Genomic DNA, 20,329 nt, shown 5'->3' with positions numbered 1-20,329 from the left:
GCCGGGGGCGGGGGGGCGTCCACAGAGGCTCCCCGGAGGGTCAGTGTCCCTGGCAGAGCTCCCGGGGGCCCTGCAGGGCCTGGATGATCAGGTGTCACCCACAGCCGTCCCGTCTCCAGGGCCCCGGGTCTGGAGCAGCAGGGCAGCGGGTTAAGTCACACGGCCAACCCGGGTTTGAATCCCTGGCACCATTTTTTTCGTGTGTTTGTTTTAATTACTTGTTTATTTTTATTTATTTATTTATTTTTTGCTTTTTTGGGTCACACCCGGCGATGCACAGGGGTTACTCCTGGCTCCACATTCAGGAATGACTCCTGGCAGTGCTCGGGGGACCCTATGGGATGCTGGGAATTGAACCTGGGTCGGCCACGTGCAAGGCAAACGCCCTCCCCGCTGTGCTATGGCTCCGGCCCCAATTACTTGTTTATTTATTTATTGAATCACCGTGAGAACAGTCACAAAGCTTTCCAGCCTAAGTCTCGGTCATCCAGTGATCAGACGCCCGTCCCCTCACCAGGACCCATGTTCCACCACCAAGAACACAGCATAGCCCCTGCCTGTGCGACAGACGATTTCCACTTCACTCTCCGCTTTGATCACATTCAATATTCCGACAAAAGACCCACCCATATTACTTGGAATTTTCCCCAACAATCCGACCTGCCGAAAAGGCATCATTAGATCATTTGTTTCCTGTTGCTGGTTCTGAAGAGCATGTGATGATTTGGGATTTCTGATATTTCAGTCTGGAGGGATTTCTGCCCAAAGCCGCTGGGTGACGAAATTGGTTTGTGTCCCCGGCACCACTTACGTCCCGCTGAGCCGTTGGGGCCCCACCTCTGGGCCCAACAGTCTTCAAATTCTGCCTGCCAGGGGTCACGTCTGAGCACAGAGCCAGGAGTAGCCCCTGAGCACCACGGGGTGTGGCCCAGGGACCAAATAAATAAAGTCTGTAAAATATAGGAAGGAATTTTCTTTTTTTTATTGCGGAACTGTGTGATACTGCGGAATTCCTTAAAAGCATTAAGAACAAAGCACTGTCCAAAGTATTAAAACCAAATTTCCTGTCTAAAGTATTAAGAACCAAAGTGTTTAAAAAAAGAATCACGAGGGCCAGAGCAATAGGTAGTACAGCGGGTGGGACCCTTGGGTCTGCCCGCAACCGACCTGGGTTCGAGCCCCAGCACCCCATGGGGTGCCCTGAGCCCACCAAAAGTGATCCCTGAGCATAGCCCACAACAAACGAGAGACAAGCACGAATCGGTGGGTGTTGGCGTCCTCCCGCTCCCAGAGGCCAAGGCCGTCGTGCTCCACACCCCCCAGAGAGCACGCCGCTCTGCCCCTGGGACACACCCCCACGTCACGCTCCGCGCGGACCCAGCCAGACCTCTGGCCCCAGCTGGCCTTCAAATTCTGACTGCCCAGGGCGTCTCGGGTGGCCAGGGACAGCAGCAGGACTCCGGAGCGGGGGGCCAGGCTGAGCCTAGCGGGAGGCTTCAGGCCTGGCTGGGCCCAGGGGTCGGGCGAGGACTCCCGCGGGTGCCTTGGCCTGAGTTGCCAGTTGCCCCAGAAACAGAGTCCAGGAAGGACAGGGTCAGAGCACCCAAGGCCGTGTCCTCACCGAACCGGGCCGGGGCATCAGCTGGGGTCACCCGAGACCCACCCTGCACCCCAGCTGGCCGGCGGGCCCTGCGGCGGACCCTGAGACGGGCTCTCCCCGCCCCCTCCAGCTCTGACCAGTGGGCTGGGTCCTCACACAGAGGAAGGGGGAGCCCCGGGCTGGGGGTGAACCCCCCTCCGCCCACCCAGGCCACTTCAGTGCTCTCAGCCCTCGCCCTGTGTGTCCTCGAGAGGGGCGCCGAGGAGAGAGTCCCGGGGGGAATCCAGCTGCAGCGGTCGCCCCGCTCGGGCGGTTAATCCCAAGTTTAGTTTTTCCTTCCGCAAACACTGAAGAAATGAGCTGGAGAGAAAGTCCAGAGGTCAAGCTCTCGCCTCGCAGGCGCCTGACCCTGGTTGGATTCCCAAAAGTGAGCACCGAGTGCAGAGCTGGGAGGGAGCCCTGAGCACAGAGTCAGGAGTCAGCCCTGAGCACAGAGCCGGGAGTCAGCCCTGAGCACAGAGCCGGGAGTCAGCCCTGAGCACAGAGTCGGGAGTCAGCCCCGAGCACAGAGCCGGGAGTCAGCCCTGAGCACAGAGCCGGGAGTCAGCCCTGAGCACAGAGTCGGGAGTCAGCCCTGAGCACAGAGCTGGGAGTCAGCCCTGAGCAGAGCCAGGAGTGAGCCCCGAGCACAGAGCCAGGAGTGAGCCCTGAGCACAGAGCTGGGAGTCAGCCCTGAGCAGAGCCAGGAGTGAGCCCCAAGCACAGAGCCAGAAGTCAGCCCTGAGCACAGAGCCGGGAGTCAGCCCTGAGCAGAGCCGGGAGTGAGCCCTGAGCAGAGCCAGGAGTGAGCCCTGAGCACAGAGCCAGAAGTCAGCCCTGAGCACAGAGCCAGGAGTCAGCCCTGAGCACATCCGAGTGTGGCCGAACAAACAAGACAGCACTGTGTCCCATAGGGGCGCTAGTCAGGAGGGGACACAGGCTCCCGCTCAGCAGACGCCCTTCCCCACCTAGGCAAGGTCCTTCCCACCCAGCAAACAGTGACTCCTCTGGGAAGCCCCTCCGGATTGCATTTCCCTCCTGCCTCCAGTTACCCTGCTGCCCCCACACAGGCCTGCAGCAACCTGCCTGTCAGTCAAGGGAACCGGAAACCAAAGTCCTCCTGCTCCTCTCAGAAGCTCCTTCCCTCCCCCCCCTGACCTTTGCAGAGCGCCCCCACCTCTGTCTGGGGCACAGGTCCCGGTGGCACCCTGGGAGAGAGGGTGCCGGGAGCCGGCAGGTGATTTCTAATAAACCAGCCGAGGGACGGGAAAGAGCGCCCGTCCGCTTTTACGCTTTTACTTTCTCTTCTGGCCCAGCAGGGTTGGTGCCAACGCTCCTGGGGGGGGAGGGGCCGGTGTTGCTCCCACAGCCCAGAGTCCAGTGCCCAGGGCCCAGGCCAGGCCGGGGTCAGAGTGGTTCCGTGGTGGTGTCTCTTGTGCCCTGCGGGCCGGAGCCCAGAGCCCCTGAGGCCGCCGCGTCCGGGCACATGTCCCCGGATGGACGTGCCGTGCGCGGGGTGGGGGGGGGGACCGGCCCCTCTGTCTTGCCCCCAGCCCTTCTCATCCTTTCTTGGATTCTTGTTTGGTTTTGTTTCTTGGGAGGGGGGGGTGGGGGCGGAGCCCAACCCAGCAGTGCTCAGGGCTGACTCCTTGCTCTGTGCTCAGGGCTGACTCCTTGCTCTGTGCTCAGGGCTGACTACTTGCTCTGTGCTCAGGGCTGACTCCTTGCTCTGTGCTCAGGGCTGACGCCTGGTGGGGCCCAGGGGACCCTGCACAGTGTTGGGGACCGAGCCGTGGTCAGCCGCGGGCAGGCAGGGCCAGCGCCTTGGCCCCTGTGCTATACTCCTCGGTCCCCTCTCTCGCCCTCCCGGCTTTCCCGCTCTCCTCGCCTCTGCCCTCCTCGCCCGCTTCCCCTCCCCTCCTGCTCCCTCTGCCCGACTCCACCCCTGGCTCCCTGTCCCTGTGTCCCGCCATCCTCACCTCCTCCCCCCCTCCCTGCGCCCTCTGTCTCTCATGAGCCAAGTGCTCCCCAGACTGGCCACCCCTTCCTAGCCCACCCAGAGAATCCCCGAAGTCACCCCCAGGGCACCCCAGGCTGGGCGACACTTTCACACACACACACACACACACACACACTGAAGCAAACGCCCAAAGGAGTTTCTCCTGGACACGTGGAGGGAAGGGGTGCGGGGGGCTCCTCGGAGAGCACAGGGTGGGGCCTCCCGCACCCCCTGCCCCGGCATATCCTGCTCACCCCATCGCTCCTGCAGCACATGGTGCCTGCGGGTGCTGGCCGTCGAGACGGTCAGGGGGTCCTTATTTGTGGGACTCGTACCCTGTTCCTGGAGGACCCGGGCAGACGCGCTTCCTAGCACCGTCCAGCTTGTCAGTGCTCGGACTCCCGCATCAGCCCGAGAGCTCGTGACGGGGATTTTCCACGCTTACGTGAAGACCCCCGAGGCCCCGAGAGGCAGATGGGTCACACAGCTCACCGGCACAGCCCCTGCCACCCCGGCTGCCCCACCTGGAAGGCAGAGCAAACCCAGGCACGCTGCCCTCGGCGGGATCCAGGCATCTCTGCACGGCCTCCTCCCGGTAGGGGCTGAGTGGGGTTTTGAAGGTCGAGTAGGAGTTTGCCAAGTGAAGGAGCAAGCAAGGGAAAGATCAAAGGCTTACTCCACTCATGCTCCAAAGGCTAGGTCCTGATGAGAGATGGTGGGGGAGGGAGCTGGGGGGTCTCACCGCACAGGGAAGGTCTCATGTTTCAGACTGGGTGACAGAGCCCTGGGCATAGCTCTCCAGGATGCTACCGCTCTGGCCTTGGTTTCCTCACCTGTGAAATGGGACGACGCAAGCTAAGGGAAGTGAAGTTCAGTAGTCTGTGGTGCAGGGGGGTATGGCAGGAAGAAGCGGGGCATGCACGTGGTCAGCCGTGCACGGTCAGCTCTCGGTTTCTGTGGAGGGGTGGGGACCACACAGCTGTTCCCATTTCCCCATCTGGAATCCAAGGTTCACGGGAGCATCTGTCCCGGGCCCCAGCTTCCTCCGTCCTGGGCTGGGAGGTTGCCAGCAGGCCCTTCCGCCGGATGGACCCAAGGTGGTTTCATTCTGACCCACCTCCCTCGGGAGGTGGCCTTCCACCCTTCCTGCCCCCCGACTAGCACTAGGGCAGCGGTGACACTGGGGATACGGAGACAGGGGCTGGGCAGTGCGGGGGATGGGGGTTGTCCTTTTCTGTGGCCTGGGCCGCCCCACCCACCCCTTCCTGCCCCTTCTCTGCACTGAGCAGCCTCCCATCACCTCTCGAGCCCCCGTCCCCTGGGAGCCGTGGATGCCACACCCATTTTGCAGTGGGGGAAACTGAGGCTCCCGTGCGCACTGACAGGCAAACTGGGCAGGGTCTCCTGGTACTCAATGGCAGCCTGGGGGACTCCATTCTGGGGGCCATGAAGTGGGACCAGGTTGTTCCGTTTGTTTGGGGACCCCACCTGGCGGTGCTCGGGGCTTACTTACTCCCGGCTCTGGGCTCAGGGGTCACTCCCGGCGGTGCTCGGGGGGCCAAATGGGGATGGAACTTGATTGGCCACATGCAAGGCATCTAAGCACGACCCACTGGACAGAGTTTGGATTCCCTACACTTCCCCACCGGGCCGGGGGGAGGGAGGCTGGTCCCTCGGGCGGTGGTGGCAGGAACCTGACATCTGTCTGTCTCTGCCCCTCACCCCAGCCCCCCGAGACACACACAGAGGAGCACCGCCAGGCCCCCCGCCAGAACCCAGCGCACCCCGAGGAACTGGGTGCGTTTTTCTCCACCCCCTGCTCAGCAGCAGGAGATTCTGGCTCCCCCGAGGCAGCCCCTGGCCCACCCGCTTCAAACGGACAGAAGGAAAGGGGGGGCGGAGCTTGATTTGGAGCAACGCGGAGTGGGGCAGCCAAAGGCCCGCGGCCTCAGCGAGCGCCCTGGCGGGGCAGAGGTGGTGAGATCAGGCGGACGCACAGGGCGCCCGCGGCTGCTAACTCCGCAGCTCTGACGGAGCCGCTCCCGCCCTTTACTCCTGGCTCTGTGCTCGGGCCGGCTGCTAGGGATGGGGATTGTGCAGGACCGCACCCCCCACCCCCCCGGGTGGCGCATCTCCGCATGACTATTGCTAGGACGTCCCTTCTCGCCAGCGTTCGGTGAGACGCTCGGCATCCACCCCGAGGCGCGGGCGGGCCGGTGGCCAGGCACGTCCGGAGGTGGGGTCCACGCCTGGCGGTGCTCCAGCCTCACTCCTGGCTCTGCGCTCAGGGATCGCTCCTGGTGGGACTCTGGGACCCCGTGGGGCGCCGAGGATCAGACCCAGGTGGCCCCAGCAAGGCAAGCGCCCGCCTCAGCCTACACCCCTCCCGCCCCGAGAGGCGTCGTTCTTTAAAAGCCACAGAGACAGGACCCCATCGACGTCCCCGCGTGTCAAGGACCCTTTTATTTATTTATTTATTTATTTATTTTTGCTTTCTATGGGGTCACACCCGGCGATGCACAGGGTTACTCCTGGCTCTGCACTCAGGAATTACACCCGAAGGTGCTCTGGGGACCCTATGGGATGCTGGGAACCGAACCCGGGTTGGCCACGTGCAAGGCAAACGCCCTCCCCGCTGTGCTGTCGCTCCAGCCCCACCAAGGACCCTTTCATTTCATCCTGATCTCGGATCTCGCCTCGCGGGCTGCGGCGGCAGGCAGGCCGGCAGGGGTGGGTGTGGAGCGGGATGCAGAGAAGGTACTTGGAGGACCGGGAAGAGAGGCCGCCCTCGTGCAATTCCCCCGCATGCCCGCGGGCAGCGCGCACACGGCGGCATCAGGCCCCCGCGGGCCGGCGCTCCACGCGGACTCCAGCGGGGCGGCAGGTGAGCGCGCTGACGTCACGGCGCTCTCGTGCTGACGTCACCGCGCTCTCCTGCTGACGTTGCCAGCCGCTCTCGGCAGGAGGAGGCTGGACCTCGTAGGCCGTTGGGGAGCCGCCGCCCACGCCCTGCCCCGCGGTGAGTGCGTGGAGCTGCGCGGGAAGGGCTGGTGGGCGCTGGGCCGTGGCCGGCGCCTGGGAAACTGGCGTTCGCCTTGGCAGCGTCGCCTCGGGGCCCGTGAGCCGTGGAGAGGGGAGGGGGGGTCACCTCCGGCCAAACACCCCAACGAAGACGGGCGCCCCCAAGTTCCCACGAGGCTGGTGCGTGCATCGCTGGGCCGCGGGACCCTGGGGCCACCCCGAGCGCCTGCCTTGCGCGCTCTTGGCCCCCACGTGGATTTGCTGCCCACGACCAATCCCCCGGGGCCAGCGGTGGTCACTCAGCAGGAGAGCAAGGCCATGCCCTGGGCGCTGGGGCCAGGCCGAGAAGCCAACGAGATACAGTGGCACCGAAATGGGGCGCGCCGCGGGGCGCAGGGGAGAGGGTCGGGCCGGAGGTGCGGGCGCTGGGCGTGCGCCCCGGGGAGCGGGGGATGGGGACCTGTTCCTGGGGGGCGGGAGGCCCAGGGCGCGTCCAGCCACCTTCCCTGGCCCCTGTCCAGCCCCTGCAGGTCCCGCGCATCCGTCTCCAGAGTCGGGACGGCTCTGCCCTGAGCCGAGGCGCGCGGGGGGCCTGGCCACGCCTGGCCACCCCCAGGCCTCCCCCGCGGCGAGTGGGGCGCACGGTCACTGCACACGTGTCCACACACCTCCGCAGGAGTTGACAGCCCCCGGCCCCCGCTTGAACTCCAACCGGTGTCTGCCCTGCGTGGGGACTCCTAGGGCCCCCCCAGCCCAGACACTCCTCGTGCCACCCCCACCCCACCCCGTTCCCCGTCACTCCCGAGCAGTTTCCTCCCTAGCCGCGCGCGTTTCCTGTCTGAGCCTCGCCAGGGACCTGCAGGGGAGCGAGACCTGCGGTGCCCGCCGCAGCCCCCCACCTTAGAGCCATGCCCGCTCAGCGCCAGCACCCCGCCTGGTGGGAACCCCCCGCCGCCGTCAGCACTCAGGGGCCCCACCACGTGGCTGCTCCGCCACTCAGTGCTCTGAGGTGTCCGCACCTCCGCTTCCTGCTGCTGCGGCTGGGAGATGGAGCCCCCCGTGCATGGCCGCGGGATGCAGGCCCCCCACACACACCCCCACTCACACACACACACACACACACACACACACACACACACCAACTCTCGTTTCCTGTCTGTGTGACATCCCCATGGGTCCCCAGCAACTCCCGTTTTCTTGCAGCTGTGCTCAGGCGCGCCTTGGCGACTACCTTGCAGCTGTGGGACCCCGTGGCTGCACCCTCGGAGCCTTCCCTGCCCCCATTTCTCAGGCAGGGACACTGGCATCCCCAGCGCCAGAGCCTTAGTGCCCGTGTCCCTGTAAAGAAATCTCCACCAGGGAGATGGCTGGCCAGCACCTCGGATTTTTTTCTTTTTTTTTCTTTTTAAAAAATTTTTGGGTCACACCCAGCGATGCTCAGGGGTGACTCCTGGCTCTGCACTCAGGAATGACTCCTGGCGGTGCTCGGGGGACCCTATGGGATGCTGGGAATCGAACCCGGGTTGGCCGCGTGCAAGGCAAAAGCCCTCCCCGCTTGTGCTCTCGCTCCAGTCACGAGCCTCTGATTTTACCCCCGATGTGGCATGGCCGTAAGTACCTCTGAATGTAAAGCCTCCCATCCCCCCCAAAAAGAGACTTTCTTTCCCACTCTGCAGGCCCCACCCCCCACACACATGGTCACACACACACACACATACACACACACACACACACACCCTCTCACTTTTCATTCTTGTAAATTGACGTCAGTGCTGCTGAATCATGAAGCTGAGGTTTGAGAATCACTTCACCAGGGAAGTCGCCACGCGGCACACACCGCCCCCCCCCCACCCCTGTGCCCGGCAGCGCTTGAGGCCTGGGGTGCCCCGGCACCGTCTGGGTTTCTCCAGAAGCGCCAAGGGGCCGAGGGGCCGGCTGTGGGGAGCCAGAAAGGCCTCGTTCAAGTCTTTGGAGGAAGCGGGGTTTTGTTTCGTGGGCTTGGGATTTTTGGCCTGTGTCTAACGGGGAGAGAGAACAATAAATAATAATAATAATAATAATAATAATAATAATCCAAACCCCACTGTCGGTAGGTTAATTGGGTGCGAGCCTAACAAGACCTGGATGGCAGAGCTGCCGGCAGACCGAGCGTTTCGGTAGCGATAATTGGGGCCTGGCACGGTGCCCCGAGTCCCGCTGTGGGGACCATCAGCAGGGAGGCAGCGTGGCCCGCTCGCACAGCCTTGAAGCAGCTTGATAACCTGGCTCCAGGGGGTAGGGAGGGACAGTGGGTAGGGAGGGCCCCTGGACGCAGCCCAGCAGGGGCCAACCCCCAGCAGCAGGGCTCCTGGGAGCCCTCCAGGAGTGACAGCTGAGCACAGAGCCAGGAGCCATCCCTGAGCACTGCTGGGTGTGACCCCAAACCCAGAACGAGAAAGGAAGGAACTCTGTCTCCATCTCGTGCTAGGTGGCCTCCGGGCCTCAGTGTTCCCGTCTGTCCAGTGGGGAAGAGGTTCCTGGCTCTTGGGGCTTAACCAGGGCTCTGGGCACCCCCTCCCCCGACAGGACCTGCAGGTCACCCTCTGCACGGCTCCTGGGCAGGGTCCGCCCAAGGACCAACCCTGCCCCCCGGGAGGGGTTCTAAAGAGAGACACTCAGCTCTTCTCTCCTGCCCCGGCTTAGGCGGGACCACCTCCAAAGCCCTGTCTCCTGGTGGCACAAGCTTGCCCCCCCCCACACACACCCCCAAACACACACACACACACACACACACACACACACACACACCCAACACACACACACACACACACACACCGGCTATCAAGTGAATTCCAGGAACCCAACACAGGGGCCTCTCCGCGCTGCTTCTCTGCAGGACTAGGGGACACCAGGACTCGGCTGGACCCCAAGGCCCCCGATGCCACCATCCGTGCCATCCCCCAGGCACCCCTACCTGCCGGGGGCGCAGGGGCCTGAGCAGCAGACCCGCCCAAAGCCACCAGCACGTCCCTCCCGCCACGGCAACCACAAGCCGCCTCCCGGCTCTGAAAGCTGATCTGCCCCCAGTGCAGCCCTCCCCCCAACAAAAGGGCAGGAGACCACCGGGCTCAGGGTGGGGGGGTCCCCTCTAAGTCCAGCCCCTGCCCCGGTGCCCCAGGCTCCCTGGGTGCCAGGTCCGCCTGCGTCTGCAGCACCCCCGCCCACCGCCTCCTGGAAGTGGTTGTGGTCTCAGAATGAGAGACGTTTCCTCCGGGCGACTTGGCCATTGCACAGGCGGGGGGGGGGGGGGGGGGGGGGGGGCGTCCAGCCAGAGGCGTCCCCGGGGGGCTTCTCCCCTGGGGGACCCAGGAAGAGCCGAGCTCGGGGTCAGCTGTAGGGAGTTGAGTGGTACCTGACAGCCCCCCTGGCAGCTCAGCCTGCCCCCCTCCCCCCCACAGCTGCCATTTCGCAGGGCCCACCACCCCTCCCCTCCTCTCCCCTCCCCTACCCCGCGCGGAACCCATGAACCCCAAACCCTTCTCCAAAGCGCGCACACCCCTATCCTCTTTTCCTTAAAAAACAAAAAACCAAAAAAAGAAAAAATAATAACTTTCATAATAAAGTTTATTACCTAAACTGGTGTAAAAAATATAAAATAGGATTCTGCACAGCAGAAAAATAAAGCCAGAGACCCTCCCCAACCCCTGTTTTGTGCAAAGATTCTGGGTATATGTAAACATGAAGGGGTGAGAGGTACGGGCTCAGGTCCTGGCCCCAGATACAGTTAAGTTAAGCTGCTACGACAACCGGGGTGGGGGGGGCCCAGAGGGAGCACCGAGAAGGGGGGCGCCTCCCCCCAAGAGGTGGGGAGGATTTCTCCAGCCGGGAGCGGGAGCCTCCGAGCCCCCCCCTCCACACCCGCTCCCTCCACCCCCCGGGCGGGGAGGGCGCCCACGTGGTTCCGGGAAATAATAATAATAATAATAAAATAATAACAATAATAGAAAACAGAGTAACAAGGCCTGCCCCCCGCCCCACCCCGTTAATGCTGCCTGTGCCGGCGCTCAGATCTGGAAGGGGAAGGAGCTCAAGTAGTCGCGGAGGACGGGGTTGAGGGGGATGCGCGCCAGGTTCTGGCGGCCCACGGTGGCCACGATGCGCTGGCGACACAGCTCCTGCAGCGGCCGCACGCGGCGCTGGCGCAGCGGGGCCCCCAGCATGCGGCGCGGCGCGGCCACGTAGTGCTCCAGCAGCTCGAAGAGGCAGTCGAAGCTCTCGCGGCTGCCGTCCAGGTGGAAGCGGCCGGCCTGGAAGTGCACGCGGATGCTCGTGGGGCCCGAGGCCATCTTCACGCTGAGCGCGAAGAAGCAGTTGCGCTGGCGGCTGTCGCGCACCAGGAAGGTGCCCACGGGCTCGGCGCGCAGCCGCTCGTGCGCGCCGTGCACGCTCAGGGGTCCCCAGTAGAAGCCGCAGGCGTCCAGCAGCGCGCTGGCGCGGGTGATGCGCCGGTACTCGGCGTGCGAGCGGAACGTGCGGAAGTGCGTGTCGCCGGGGGCCGGGCAGGGCGCCGCCACCAGGCAGGGCCGCGGGCGCGCGGGGGCCCCGGGGGAGGAGGGCTCGGGCCGCCGTCGGGGCTCGGGTGCCGTGGAGATTGCATTGTCGGCTGCCACCTGGTTGTGCGCTACCATCCTACACGCGGGGCCAGCCGGAAGGGTGGGCCATAGCGTCCGGGGGTGCGCTGCGGGGGGGAGACGGAGAGGCGGTGGGTGAGCGGCGCCGGGACGGACGGGGCGGGGAGCGCGCCGGGACGGGGGTGGGCGCCCGGCCCCGGCGTGGGCCCGTCGCGGGCTCGGCTCTGGCGCGGCCGGGCGCCGGGGGAGAGGGGTGTGCGGGCGTGGGGGCGGCGGCGGCGCCGCGCTCCCGCGTGGCCCCGGAGTTTGGGGAGGATCAGGGGGGCGTGGAGAGGTGCCAGGGGCGCCGCCTGCCCGGATTCTCGCCGCCCACGGCCGCCGCCTGCTGGCCAGGCCGGGGCATCGGCGCCCGGTCCGGGCCATTTGGGCACCAGCAGAAGAAAAGCGGCGCCGCGGGAATCCCGCGCGCGTACACCCGCGCGCTCGCGGGGTGGGGTGGGGTGCAGGGTATGTGTGTGTGTGTGTGTGTGTGTGTGTGTGTGTCTGTGTGTGTGCGAGTGTGAGTGTGTCTGTGTGTGTAGGGGGGGGTGTCTGCCCGGGATGGGGCCGGCCGCCGCGACCCCGCCAGCCACCCGCGAGGCCGGCGGCCCCCGCTCGCCCCCCGCTGCCCGCGCGCGGCTGCCCCCGCGCCCCGCGCGCCCCCATCCCCGGGTCCCTCCCGGCTCCGGCCCGGGGCTCACCTGGCGGCGGGACGCGGGGCGCCGCGGGCGGGGCTGGCGGGGGGCTCCGGGGCGGCTCTGGCGCATGCTCCGGGGCCGAGAGCCGTGCAGCAGCCACGGCCGCAGCTCGCTCCCGCCGCGCCCGCCCCTGCACCGGCCCTTTTATGCGGGCGCTCGGGGCCGCCCCGCCCGCGCGCCGCCCCGCACGCCGCGCCCCGCCCCGTAGCGCCACTTTCGGTTTCTTTTCTCGCCGGCGCTGGACGCGACGCGCCGGCTTCGCTGTTTCCACGCCCCCCACACCCGCCCCCCCAAGCCCCGCGCATCCCTGAGACCACCCGCTCGTCAACCCCCGCGCGCCCCGGAGTTTCACCCGCCCCCCCAAGTCCCGCGCACCCCCGGCGTTTCACCCGCCCCCCCAAGTCCCGCGCGCTCCCGGAGACCACCCGTCCCCCAAGCCCCGCGCGTCCCAAAGTCCACCCACCGGCCGTTGCTCCCCGCACCTGGGGGTCCGGCTGGCACCACCCACCTCCCCCCTCCCTCCCCCGCGCTGCCCCGACTTCCCGGGAAGCGGCGAGCGACCTGACCGCAGGCTTCGGAGGAAGCCCGGAGGCCGGGAGGGGCGCCCGCCTGTGGGCCCAGTTCCTTGGAACCCGGGCGGGGCCGGCCGGCGGGTCCCCAGCCCTCCCCTCCCCCCTCGCCCCGCCAGGCCTCGGCGCGCGTCCAGCTGCGCAACAGCTGGGGACGCGGGCGCTCCCCGCGGGGGGCGGGGGCGCGGGGGGTGCCCGTGCAGAGGCACCCTGTCCTCCCACCGCCGGACGGGCGGAGTGCGGCACCGGGCGCTCCGGGCCGGCCCCCTCTCCCCGCACCTCTACTTCCCTGCTGCAAGCATCGCCCCAGCCCCTGCGCGCACCCGGCACCCCCGAGCGGTGCCGGGGGGACGCGCGTGTGAGACTCACGGCCCCTGCCGTGCTGTGAAGCTGCAGAGCCCAGGGAGGAGAATAAAACTCGGGGAGGGGGGCCCCGGGGCTGGGGGGGGCGTGGGTCACCCCGAAACTCCAGCCCGGAGCGGCGAGCTTCGGTGCCGCCGGTCCGCAGCGCCCTCTGCAGGCGGCTCGCGGCTCGGGGCTGCAGCCTGGGCTTCGGCTGATTGTCCTTCCTGAGCGCGGCCTGGACCAGGTCCAGCCCTGCCCGCGCGTCCCCCTCCCCCACCCCACCCCGAGTTCCTGTGTGGTCATCGGCACGGCTGTCCTAGGCTCTGCGTGCAGAACCAGGCTCCCGTAGGTCAGGGGTGAGAGGGGCCAGAGCCCGGGGGCGCCCCCCTCCCCGTGAGCCAGCGCCCCTGGCCCAGCCTGGCCTGTCCCCCCTGGAGTTGGTAAGTGGCCGCTGCATCCTGCTGCCGGTCCATCAACGCTCCCGGCTGCCCCAGCAGCCCCCAGCAGGGGTTGAGAACGGGTGGCGTCTGCTGTGTGCGTCCCCCCCTCCCCGTGAGGGTTCTGTGGGTGGCAGTTCCCACTCAGCGCCTTCTAGAAGCTGGGGCCCTCTCGACCTGCCAGCCTTGTCTTGGGGCAGCCCCAGGCCCAGAGAGACCCGGGCCCCTCCTCCCGACCACCACAGTGGGGTCCTGGGTGGCCCTCTGCGCCTCAGCCGCCTCTGGCTACCACCCCCCTCAACTCTCTCCCCTGCTGGGAGGGAGCAGGGGTCCCTTCATTGTGGGGGTCCCCTACCACCCCTCGGCCAGAGCCTGGGTGGGTGTCACCTGAGCAACCACTTCGCAGAAAGGGAAACTGAGGCTCAGACGGGGAAGCCTCTCACCTGGGGTTTGAAGCTCACAGGGGGCAGAGCGGAACCCCAAGACCAGACCCAAGAGCGTCCACCCCGTCATCCAAGGCCTCACAGCCCCGCAGGTGCCCGTCTGGGGGTCCGCGGGGCGGGCTGGACCCGCAGGATGCGCCCTGCCCCCACCCCCAGCATGCTAGCTGTGGCAGAGGCCAGTGTCCACATGAGCTGCCCTCGCCGGCCACGTCCTCCGCTGCCCGGGAGCCTCTCAGTTTCGTTTTTCTGCAGCCCCGGGTCCAAAATAGAACCAGACCCAGAAGCCCAGGGAGAGGAACCGTCTGAGCACTGAAGCACGTGCCGGAGCCTGGCTGTCCCCTCTGCCAGGTCGGGGCCACCGAGAGACCCCCACGCCCCGGCCCCTCAGCCCCCGCCAGACCCCCTGAGGCCCCCCTGAAGCCCAGCGGTGTCTGTGAAGCACACAGCCCCTCGAGAGGGCCCAGAGCCCTGACCCACAGCCCCCGCCGCCCCCCCTGCCCTCCTGGGCAGACCCCAGAGGTTGTCCAGGCCGTGCCAGCAGCTGCAGGGCGGGGCGGGGCGGGGCAGGGGTGTGTGCGCGAGGCTGCAGTTTCTGTTTCTCTTTCCTGCCAGGGAAGGCGGCCCCTGGTCTGGGTGCAGCCCTGAAGTGGCCCCGTGCCCCCTGCCTGCCCTCCCCCCCTCCACTGCAGGGCACCGGGGCCAGGGGCTGCTCAGCCCCGCTGCTCTCTGCCACCGAGGGCGCCTGCCCAGCTGCCTGCTCGCACCCCAGCCCCGGTGAGGGGCTCCCTGAACGTGGGGGCCGTGACGCGTCCAGCCACCCGGGAAGGTTTTCTGAAGCACACAGCCTGGAACCGACGCGAACCCAAACTCGGTACTGCCCGTGCCGAGTCCCTGGCGTGTCCTGTAGCAGCTTGCCCCCTCCCCCCTGCCCAGGGTTGCATTTTTCCGGGGCGAAGGGGTCACGCGTGGGGAGAAGTGGAAGCAGCCCGCAACACCCAGAGACCAGCTGGAACAAAGGGAGCGGGGACAGGATGGAGTGGGGGGGGAGAGAGATGCAATCCCCAAGTGCCTCCTGGAGGTGGTGAGGTTGGCCTGGAGGGTTTTTGAGGCAGAGGGGGGAGGCTCCAGGGAGCGCCAGCAGCTGGGTGGGTGCAGGGGGCAGGCGGGTGGGTGAGCGGGCTGAGGTGTGCAAGGGCCAGAGGCTGGAAGGAACTTGGCCCCTTCTAGGCCAGCACTTCCCCCCCAGTGCCCTCTCTGGAGCTCTTACACCCCTGCACCCCACCTCACAGTGCTCCTTTGCAGATGGAATGACCCTTGCCAGGAGCCAGCCCCCTCTTCCGCATCCTTCCCACCCAGCCAGTCCTGGCCACGGGCCAGAGCAGACCCCAGCCCCGGCGTCTTTCTGGGTTTGCCTCGTGGGGTTGTTCCTCTGCTCCCTCCCCGCGCAGGCCCCCCCCCCCCCCCCCGCACGGCCCTGCCCACAGCCCAGACACCTGGCACGTGCAGGGCACGCGTCCCCAGGGCAGGGTCCCTGGGTGAGGCCCAGACGCCTGCCAAGCTAGCCATGCCCCTGGCCACCCTGGCCCAGACTCCCCCCACCGTATGTCCACTTGGGGGGCGCCGTCACCCCACTGCCCCCCCGTCTGCGTTCCCGCGGGCATCCGACTAACGCCGAGCCCAGCGCCTGAGCCAGGCAGACGGTGCCCAGGGAGGTTGCCGGGGCTGCACCGCCTTTATCTGGCCAGTGGCCTCTGACCTCGCCCGGGTCCCCGAGCTGCATGCAGGGGGGGGCGCCTCCCACGTGCTCTTGCTTCCTGGCTGGGTTTCCAGCGGGGCTCCCCCGCCCTGCCCCGCCCCCAGGCCCTGGGGCGGCTTCCTCTGAGGGAGGGGGGTGTGTGGGAGGGTCTGGGTGTGCCAGTGTGAGAGTGTGTGAGTGTGTGTCTGTGCGACCCTGCGGGGGCCGTGCAGGCGTGTGGGATGGGGAGCCTGCTCCTCCCCCCTGCATCCTGTGCGGCGTCAAGGTCTCGGGCTGTTGGTCTCAGGGAGTGGAACACGGAGCAGCCGGTGTCTGTGGTGGGCTCCTGCCGTCTCAGGAGCTACTGCGGGGATGAGACGATGGACCCCGCGTCACCCCTGGTCACAGCAGTGCGGGGTGGGGGATGGCACTTGCCTGGCACGCGGCCAACCCAGGCTCGCTCCCCGGCACCCCGTATCGCCCCCTGAACCCCCAGGAGTAATCCCCAAGTGCAGAACCACGAGTAAGCCCTGAGTATTTCCGGGTGACCCCAAAACAAGAGCCCCCCGCACAGCCTGACTTCAGGGCGGACCCCTCACCCCCTCCTGGCTGCCCTGGCGCGCGCGGGAACACCCCCTGCTATGGGGGCGTGTCCTGCTGTGCACCCCCCCAGCTGGTTCTCCCCAAACCCACAGACCACCACTATCACAGCCCCCACGGCGGTCTGGAGACGTGTCTCACACGCATGAGGACCCCAGCTCTGTCCCCTGAACCGCGGGCACCAGCCAGCATTATCACAAGACGCCTACACATGCACACTCACATGCGCATATATGTACACACACACGTGCACACGCGCGCACACACAGCAAAGAAGACGCCGATGCTGCCTGTCAGTGTACGAGCTTTAATCCGTGTTGCGTAGAATTCCCTGCAGAAACGTGTCCCCGGCAGAATGTCTGACACACATGTTGCCGCTTCTCTTTGGCGTGGAACTGAGTGAGGAACGGTCGTGGGGGCCGGCTCGGCTGTTATTTCCATCCTGGGGGCGAGAATGTGCAAAAGGGGCACGTGAGGAGCCAGTGCCGTCCGCGACCCCCCCCATGCGAGTGGCTCAGGCCTGACGCCCTCTGACCCCGCGGCCCGACAGCCCCGTGTGGCTTGTTCGTTCCTCGTTCACTTACTCGTGGGCCAAGTCACCCATCCCCGAGTCCACCAGTCCGTCCATCCATCAGTTCGTCCGCCCAGCCCAGTCAACCATCCCCACGTCCACCCGTCCGTCCATCCGTCCGGCCCTTGTCAGGCCCTTTCACAAGGGGCTGCCCCCGTACCTTTGCCCGGCCTCCTGGCCTGGTGCACGCAGCGGCTCCGCTCGGCGGCCTTCCTTCGCCATCTCTTGGCCTTTCTCTCCTCCTGCCTCTTGTTCCTGGGGCAGGGGCTGCTGTGGGCGACGGCCCGGGGCGCCGAGCTGCGGGGGGCCCGCATGGTGCGTCTGCGACGGGCGCCCTGGCCACCGGGGGCGCCGCTGCGGTGGCTGGCCGCGCTGGGGCTCGGGCCGCGGCTCTGGCTACAGCGGCTGCAACTGCACCAGTGGCAGGCGTGGCTCTGGGTGCGGGTGGCGGAGTGGGCCTCTGTCTTGGTGTCCATGGGAGGCCAGGCTGGGGGGGTCCGAGCCCACCGCCGCCTCCTCCCCTGTCGGCGCGCCCAGCTTCACCGGGCCCGGGGCGCGCCCGCTTATATAGCTCAGCGCATTGTGACGCCGGCGGCCCCTCACACAGGCCCGTGTCACAGCCGGGCCCCCTGCACTGGCCAGTGATGGGGGAGGGGGACCAGGAGCAGGTCGGCCCTGGCCAGTGCTCTCAAGCTCACACCCGCGGAGTCCACTGCGCCCAGCCCCCTCCCCGGGCGTCCAGGCACCTGTCCAGACTCACTCAATGTCCCCCCAACTCCCCCCGCGGGTGGCGGGACCCCTGACACGGGCGCTTGGTGCCTGCCCAGTGGGGCTGGTGGCCTCTGGGGTGGGGTGGACCGGGTCCAGCCCAGTCGCTGCCCAGCTGGACTTCAGGCTGGGAGAGATGCAGCGAGGGCCCCAACCGCCCCTTGGCCCAGACGCCTGGTGGGGGAAGTTGCGTTCGCCCTGGACCCGGCGCCCATCCCCCCCGGGGACTTCCTCCCTCCAGCGGGTTTCTGGGGGCCCTGGAACGGCCCCGCTGGGCTCTGCCCTCTGACCACTGCTCCGGAAGCCCCTCCTTGCAGCTGGAGTCACTCGGGGCCCTGGTCCCCAGGGACGGGAGCCGGAGGCGCGTCTGCCCCGAGGAACCCTGCAGAGTCAGCGCCTCAGCCCTCCTTCACGCCCCCTCCACCCCACGCCTCGCCCCTGCAGGCCCATAACCCCTCTCGACCCTGTATACGTCATGATCTCCTTTCTGGGGCACTCGTCTCCCCTTCCTGGCTCTGGTCGCAGCTCCCCGAGGCCTGCCTGGGTCCGCAGAGCTGCCCTCATCCCCACACCCCTGCCCCTCACCGCGTGGGGGCCGTCACCCCAGACCCTCTGCATCCCCCCTCTGTGGGGAGCACCCTGGATCTGCCAGGTGGGCTGAAGGCTCTGATCAGGGGTGACAGAGCACCAGTGCCCTGTGGCAGCCCGGAGCCCGGGGAGCTGGGACCGCCCCCCGTGCGTGGGCGGGCGGGCGGGCAGGGGAGGCTGCGTCCAGCCCCGCTCCTGGGCACCAGCAGGGTGGTCAGAGAAACGGGCACAGGCCCAGAGTGGGGAGCAGCTCGTCTGGCCCTGGCTGCTCGGGGAGCCGGGCGGTCAGGGTCAGGGGCTGGCGGGCTGACTCTGGAACTACCTGGGTCCCGGCTCCGAAGGAGACCCCGTGGAGATGGCGTTTGTTCTTCCGGGGCGGGGGGGGGGGGCAGGGCCTGATGCCCTGCGGGAGAGGGGGCACGTGGGCAAAGCCGGCTGCCCTGGGGGGCTGGGTTCACAGGTCTTCACGGAGCCCCGCACACGTAAGCCCCCAAAAGTGGAGGCGCCCCTGGGGGCACCGAGTGCCCTGGCCCGCGCCTGCCGGAGGCTGCCGAGGGCAGGGCAGGTCACCTCTGTCCTCCGGGGTCCAGCAGCTGTCGCTCACGGCGGCCGGGCCACTGGCCAGAGGCTCCTTGGCACGGGCGGAGCTGAGATGGGGGGAGCAGAGGGCCACTGAGGGGGGCGGCTGCCGCCCAGGACTCCAGCCCACCTGCCCTGTCCCTTACGGACAGCGGCGAGAACCCGCCCTTTGGGCTGACAGGTCAGGAGCTGTGTCCGGGAGACCACCCCTCGGCGGCCCGAGAGAGGGGCAGGGGGCAGGCGCTCGCCTCGCACACGGTCATTTCCGGTTCAGTCCCCGGCACCCCAGGAGGGCCCCCCAGTGCCTCCAGGAGCGATCACCGAGCCGGGGAAACTCCTGAGCACTGCCCAGTGTGGCCCAACAGTGGAAACCCACTTGTCCCTGGGGTAGGCGTGGGAGGCGGGGGTCTTCCCGGAAGAGCCCCCCCCAGCCAGCGAAAAGAAAAAGGGTTCTGAGCTCCTCCACTACGCCTTGTTCAGTCCTTTGTGAAATATTCACTGGGGTCGCAGTGAAAATTCTTTTTTTTTGGGGGGGTCACACCCAGCGATGCTCAGGGGTCACTCCTGGCTCTGCACTCAGGAATTACCCCTGGCCGTGCTCAGGGGACCCTATGGGATGCTGGGAATCGAACCCCAGTCAGCCGCGTGCAAGGCAAACGCCCTACCCGCTGTGCTATCACTCCAGCCCCTCAAAGTGAAATTCTAAGTCAAAATTCAGCCTGGCCAGCCCCTGAGAGCCTCCCCTGACTTCAGATGCTTCCGAAAAGGCTCGTGGCCTTCCCGAGCCCCATCCCTGAGCCAGCCAGTGCTCTTAAAAAGCTACCCAGAAGTGAGGCGTTCCCTTGGGGTCTTCTTTTTTCTTCATCTTTCCCCCCTCATCTTTGAGGGTGACCTCGGAGGTCGGCTCTCAGAGAGGAGCCGGGAGCAGGGCGGCAGAGAAGACGCCAGGGGACCCCGTGGGAAGAGGGGCGGGACGGCGCGCACACACACACGTGTACCTGCTCTCATGCGCACACGCGCCCCCACGCACGCACACGAGGGCACAGAAGGGGACCGGAGAGAGGTGAAGTGCTCAGAGACTTTTTATTGACTCTCTCGACACTCTCCCGGGGGCGGCGCGGGGCGCGTCCACCGCCCACCGACGGCCGGGCCGGGTCAGGGGCGCTTGGGCTGCGGCTCGGGGCTCTGCGTGCCGGCCGCCGTGTCCTCCTCCGAGGTCTCCTCCTGCGGCTCCGGCTCCATCAGCAGCAGCTTGCCCTGCACCGGCACCTCCTCCTCGTCCTCGTCCTCCTCCTCCTCCTCGTCCTCGTCCTCCTCCACCTCCTCGTCCTCCTCCTCTTCCTCCGACGACAAGGAGAAGTTATCTTGGCTCACGCAGGCCACCAGCTTCTTCATGGAGGACTCGTGGCCCCGGCCACTGTGTCCTGTGCTGAGCTTGGCACAGCGAGACCCCATCTCTGTTGCCCCTCGCGGCTGCCTCTCAGGACCCCGGGGGCAGCCAGCGCAGGGGGGCCTGGGGGCGGGGTGGGGCGGGGCTCTGACGTCACAAAAGGACACCCCGCCCACCCGCCCTTGGATACCTAACTCGGGGCTGCTGCTGGCAACTGGCTCAACCCTCACCCACTCCCTGAGCCCTACCCCCACCCCCTGTGAGCACTGACCGGTTCCTTTGCTAGCCCGGGTGAGAA

The 20,329-nt window shown here is 67.0% G+C and overlaps 3 protein-coding genes across 3 annotated transcripts; all 3 read right to left on the bottom strand.

Annotated features, from left to right (window-relative positions):
- Positions 1-10,250: 10,250 nt before the first annotated feature.
- SOCS1 (suppressor of cytokine signaling 1) lies at positions 10,251-12,126 on the bottom strand. The gene is made up of 2 exons (XM_055136272.1): positions 12,010-12,126; positions 10,251-11,376 (listed from the first exon to the last, which is right to left on the bottom strand). The coding sequence occupies exon 2, from the start codon at positions 11,324-11,326 to the stop codon at positions 10,703-10,705; it is 624 nt and encodes a 207-aa protein (XP_054992247.1). The 5' UTR covers positions 11,327-11,376; positions 12,010-12,126; the 3' UTR covers positions 10,251-10,702.
- Positions 12,127-16,566: 4,440 nt separating this feature from the next.
- Positions 16,567-17,182, bottom strand: LOC101542734 (nuclear transition protein 2). The gene is made up of 2 exons (XM_004604338.1): positions 16,867-17,182; positions 16,567-16,577 (listed from the first exon to the last, which is right to left on the bottom strand). The coding sequence occupies exons 1-2, from the start codon at positions 17,180-17,182 to the stop codon at positions 16,567-16,569; spliced, it is 327 nt and encodes a 108-aa protein (XP_004604395.1).
- Positions 17,183-19,796: 2,614 nt separating this feature from the next.
- On the bottom strand, positions 19,797-20,096 carry PRM3 (protamine 3). The gene has a single exon (XM_004604337.1). It carries the CDS (start codon positions 20,094-20,096, stop codon positions 19,797-19,799), a length of 300 nt encoding a protein of 99 aa, XP_004604394.1.
- Between the last annotated feature and the right edge of the window lie 233 nt (positions 20,097-20,329).

Source organism: Sorex araneus, chromosome 4 (assembly GCF_027595985.1).
Source record: "Sorex araneus isolate mSorAra2 chromosome 4, mSorAra2.pri, whole genome shotgun sequence".
Classification (NCBI taxonomy): Eukaryota; Metazoa; Chordata; class Mammalia; order Eulipotyphla; family Soricidae; genus Sorex; species Sorex araneus.
Note: the sequence above shows the minus strand (reverse complement) of the source record. Positions and strands in the feature narration are given on the sequence as shown.

Coding starts and splice junctions, on each gene's coding strand:
- PRM3 (XM_004604337.1), bottom strand. CDS start 20,096: ATGGGGTCTCGCTGTGCCAAGCTCAGCACAGGACACAGTGGCCGGGGC.
- LOC101542734 (XM_004604338.1), bottom strand. CDS start 17,182: ATGGACACCAAGACAGAGGCCCACTCCGCCACCCGCACCCAGAGCCAC.
- SOCS1 (XM_055136272.1), bottom strand. CDS start 11,326: ATGGTAGCGCACAACCAGGTGGCAGCCGACAATGCAATCTCCACGGCA.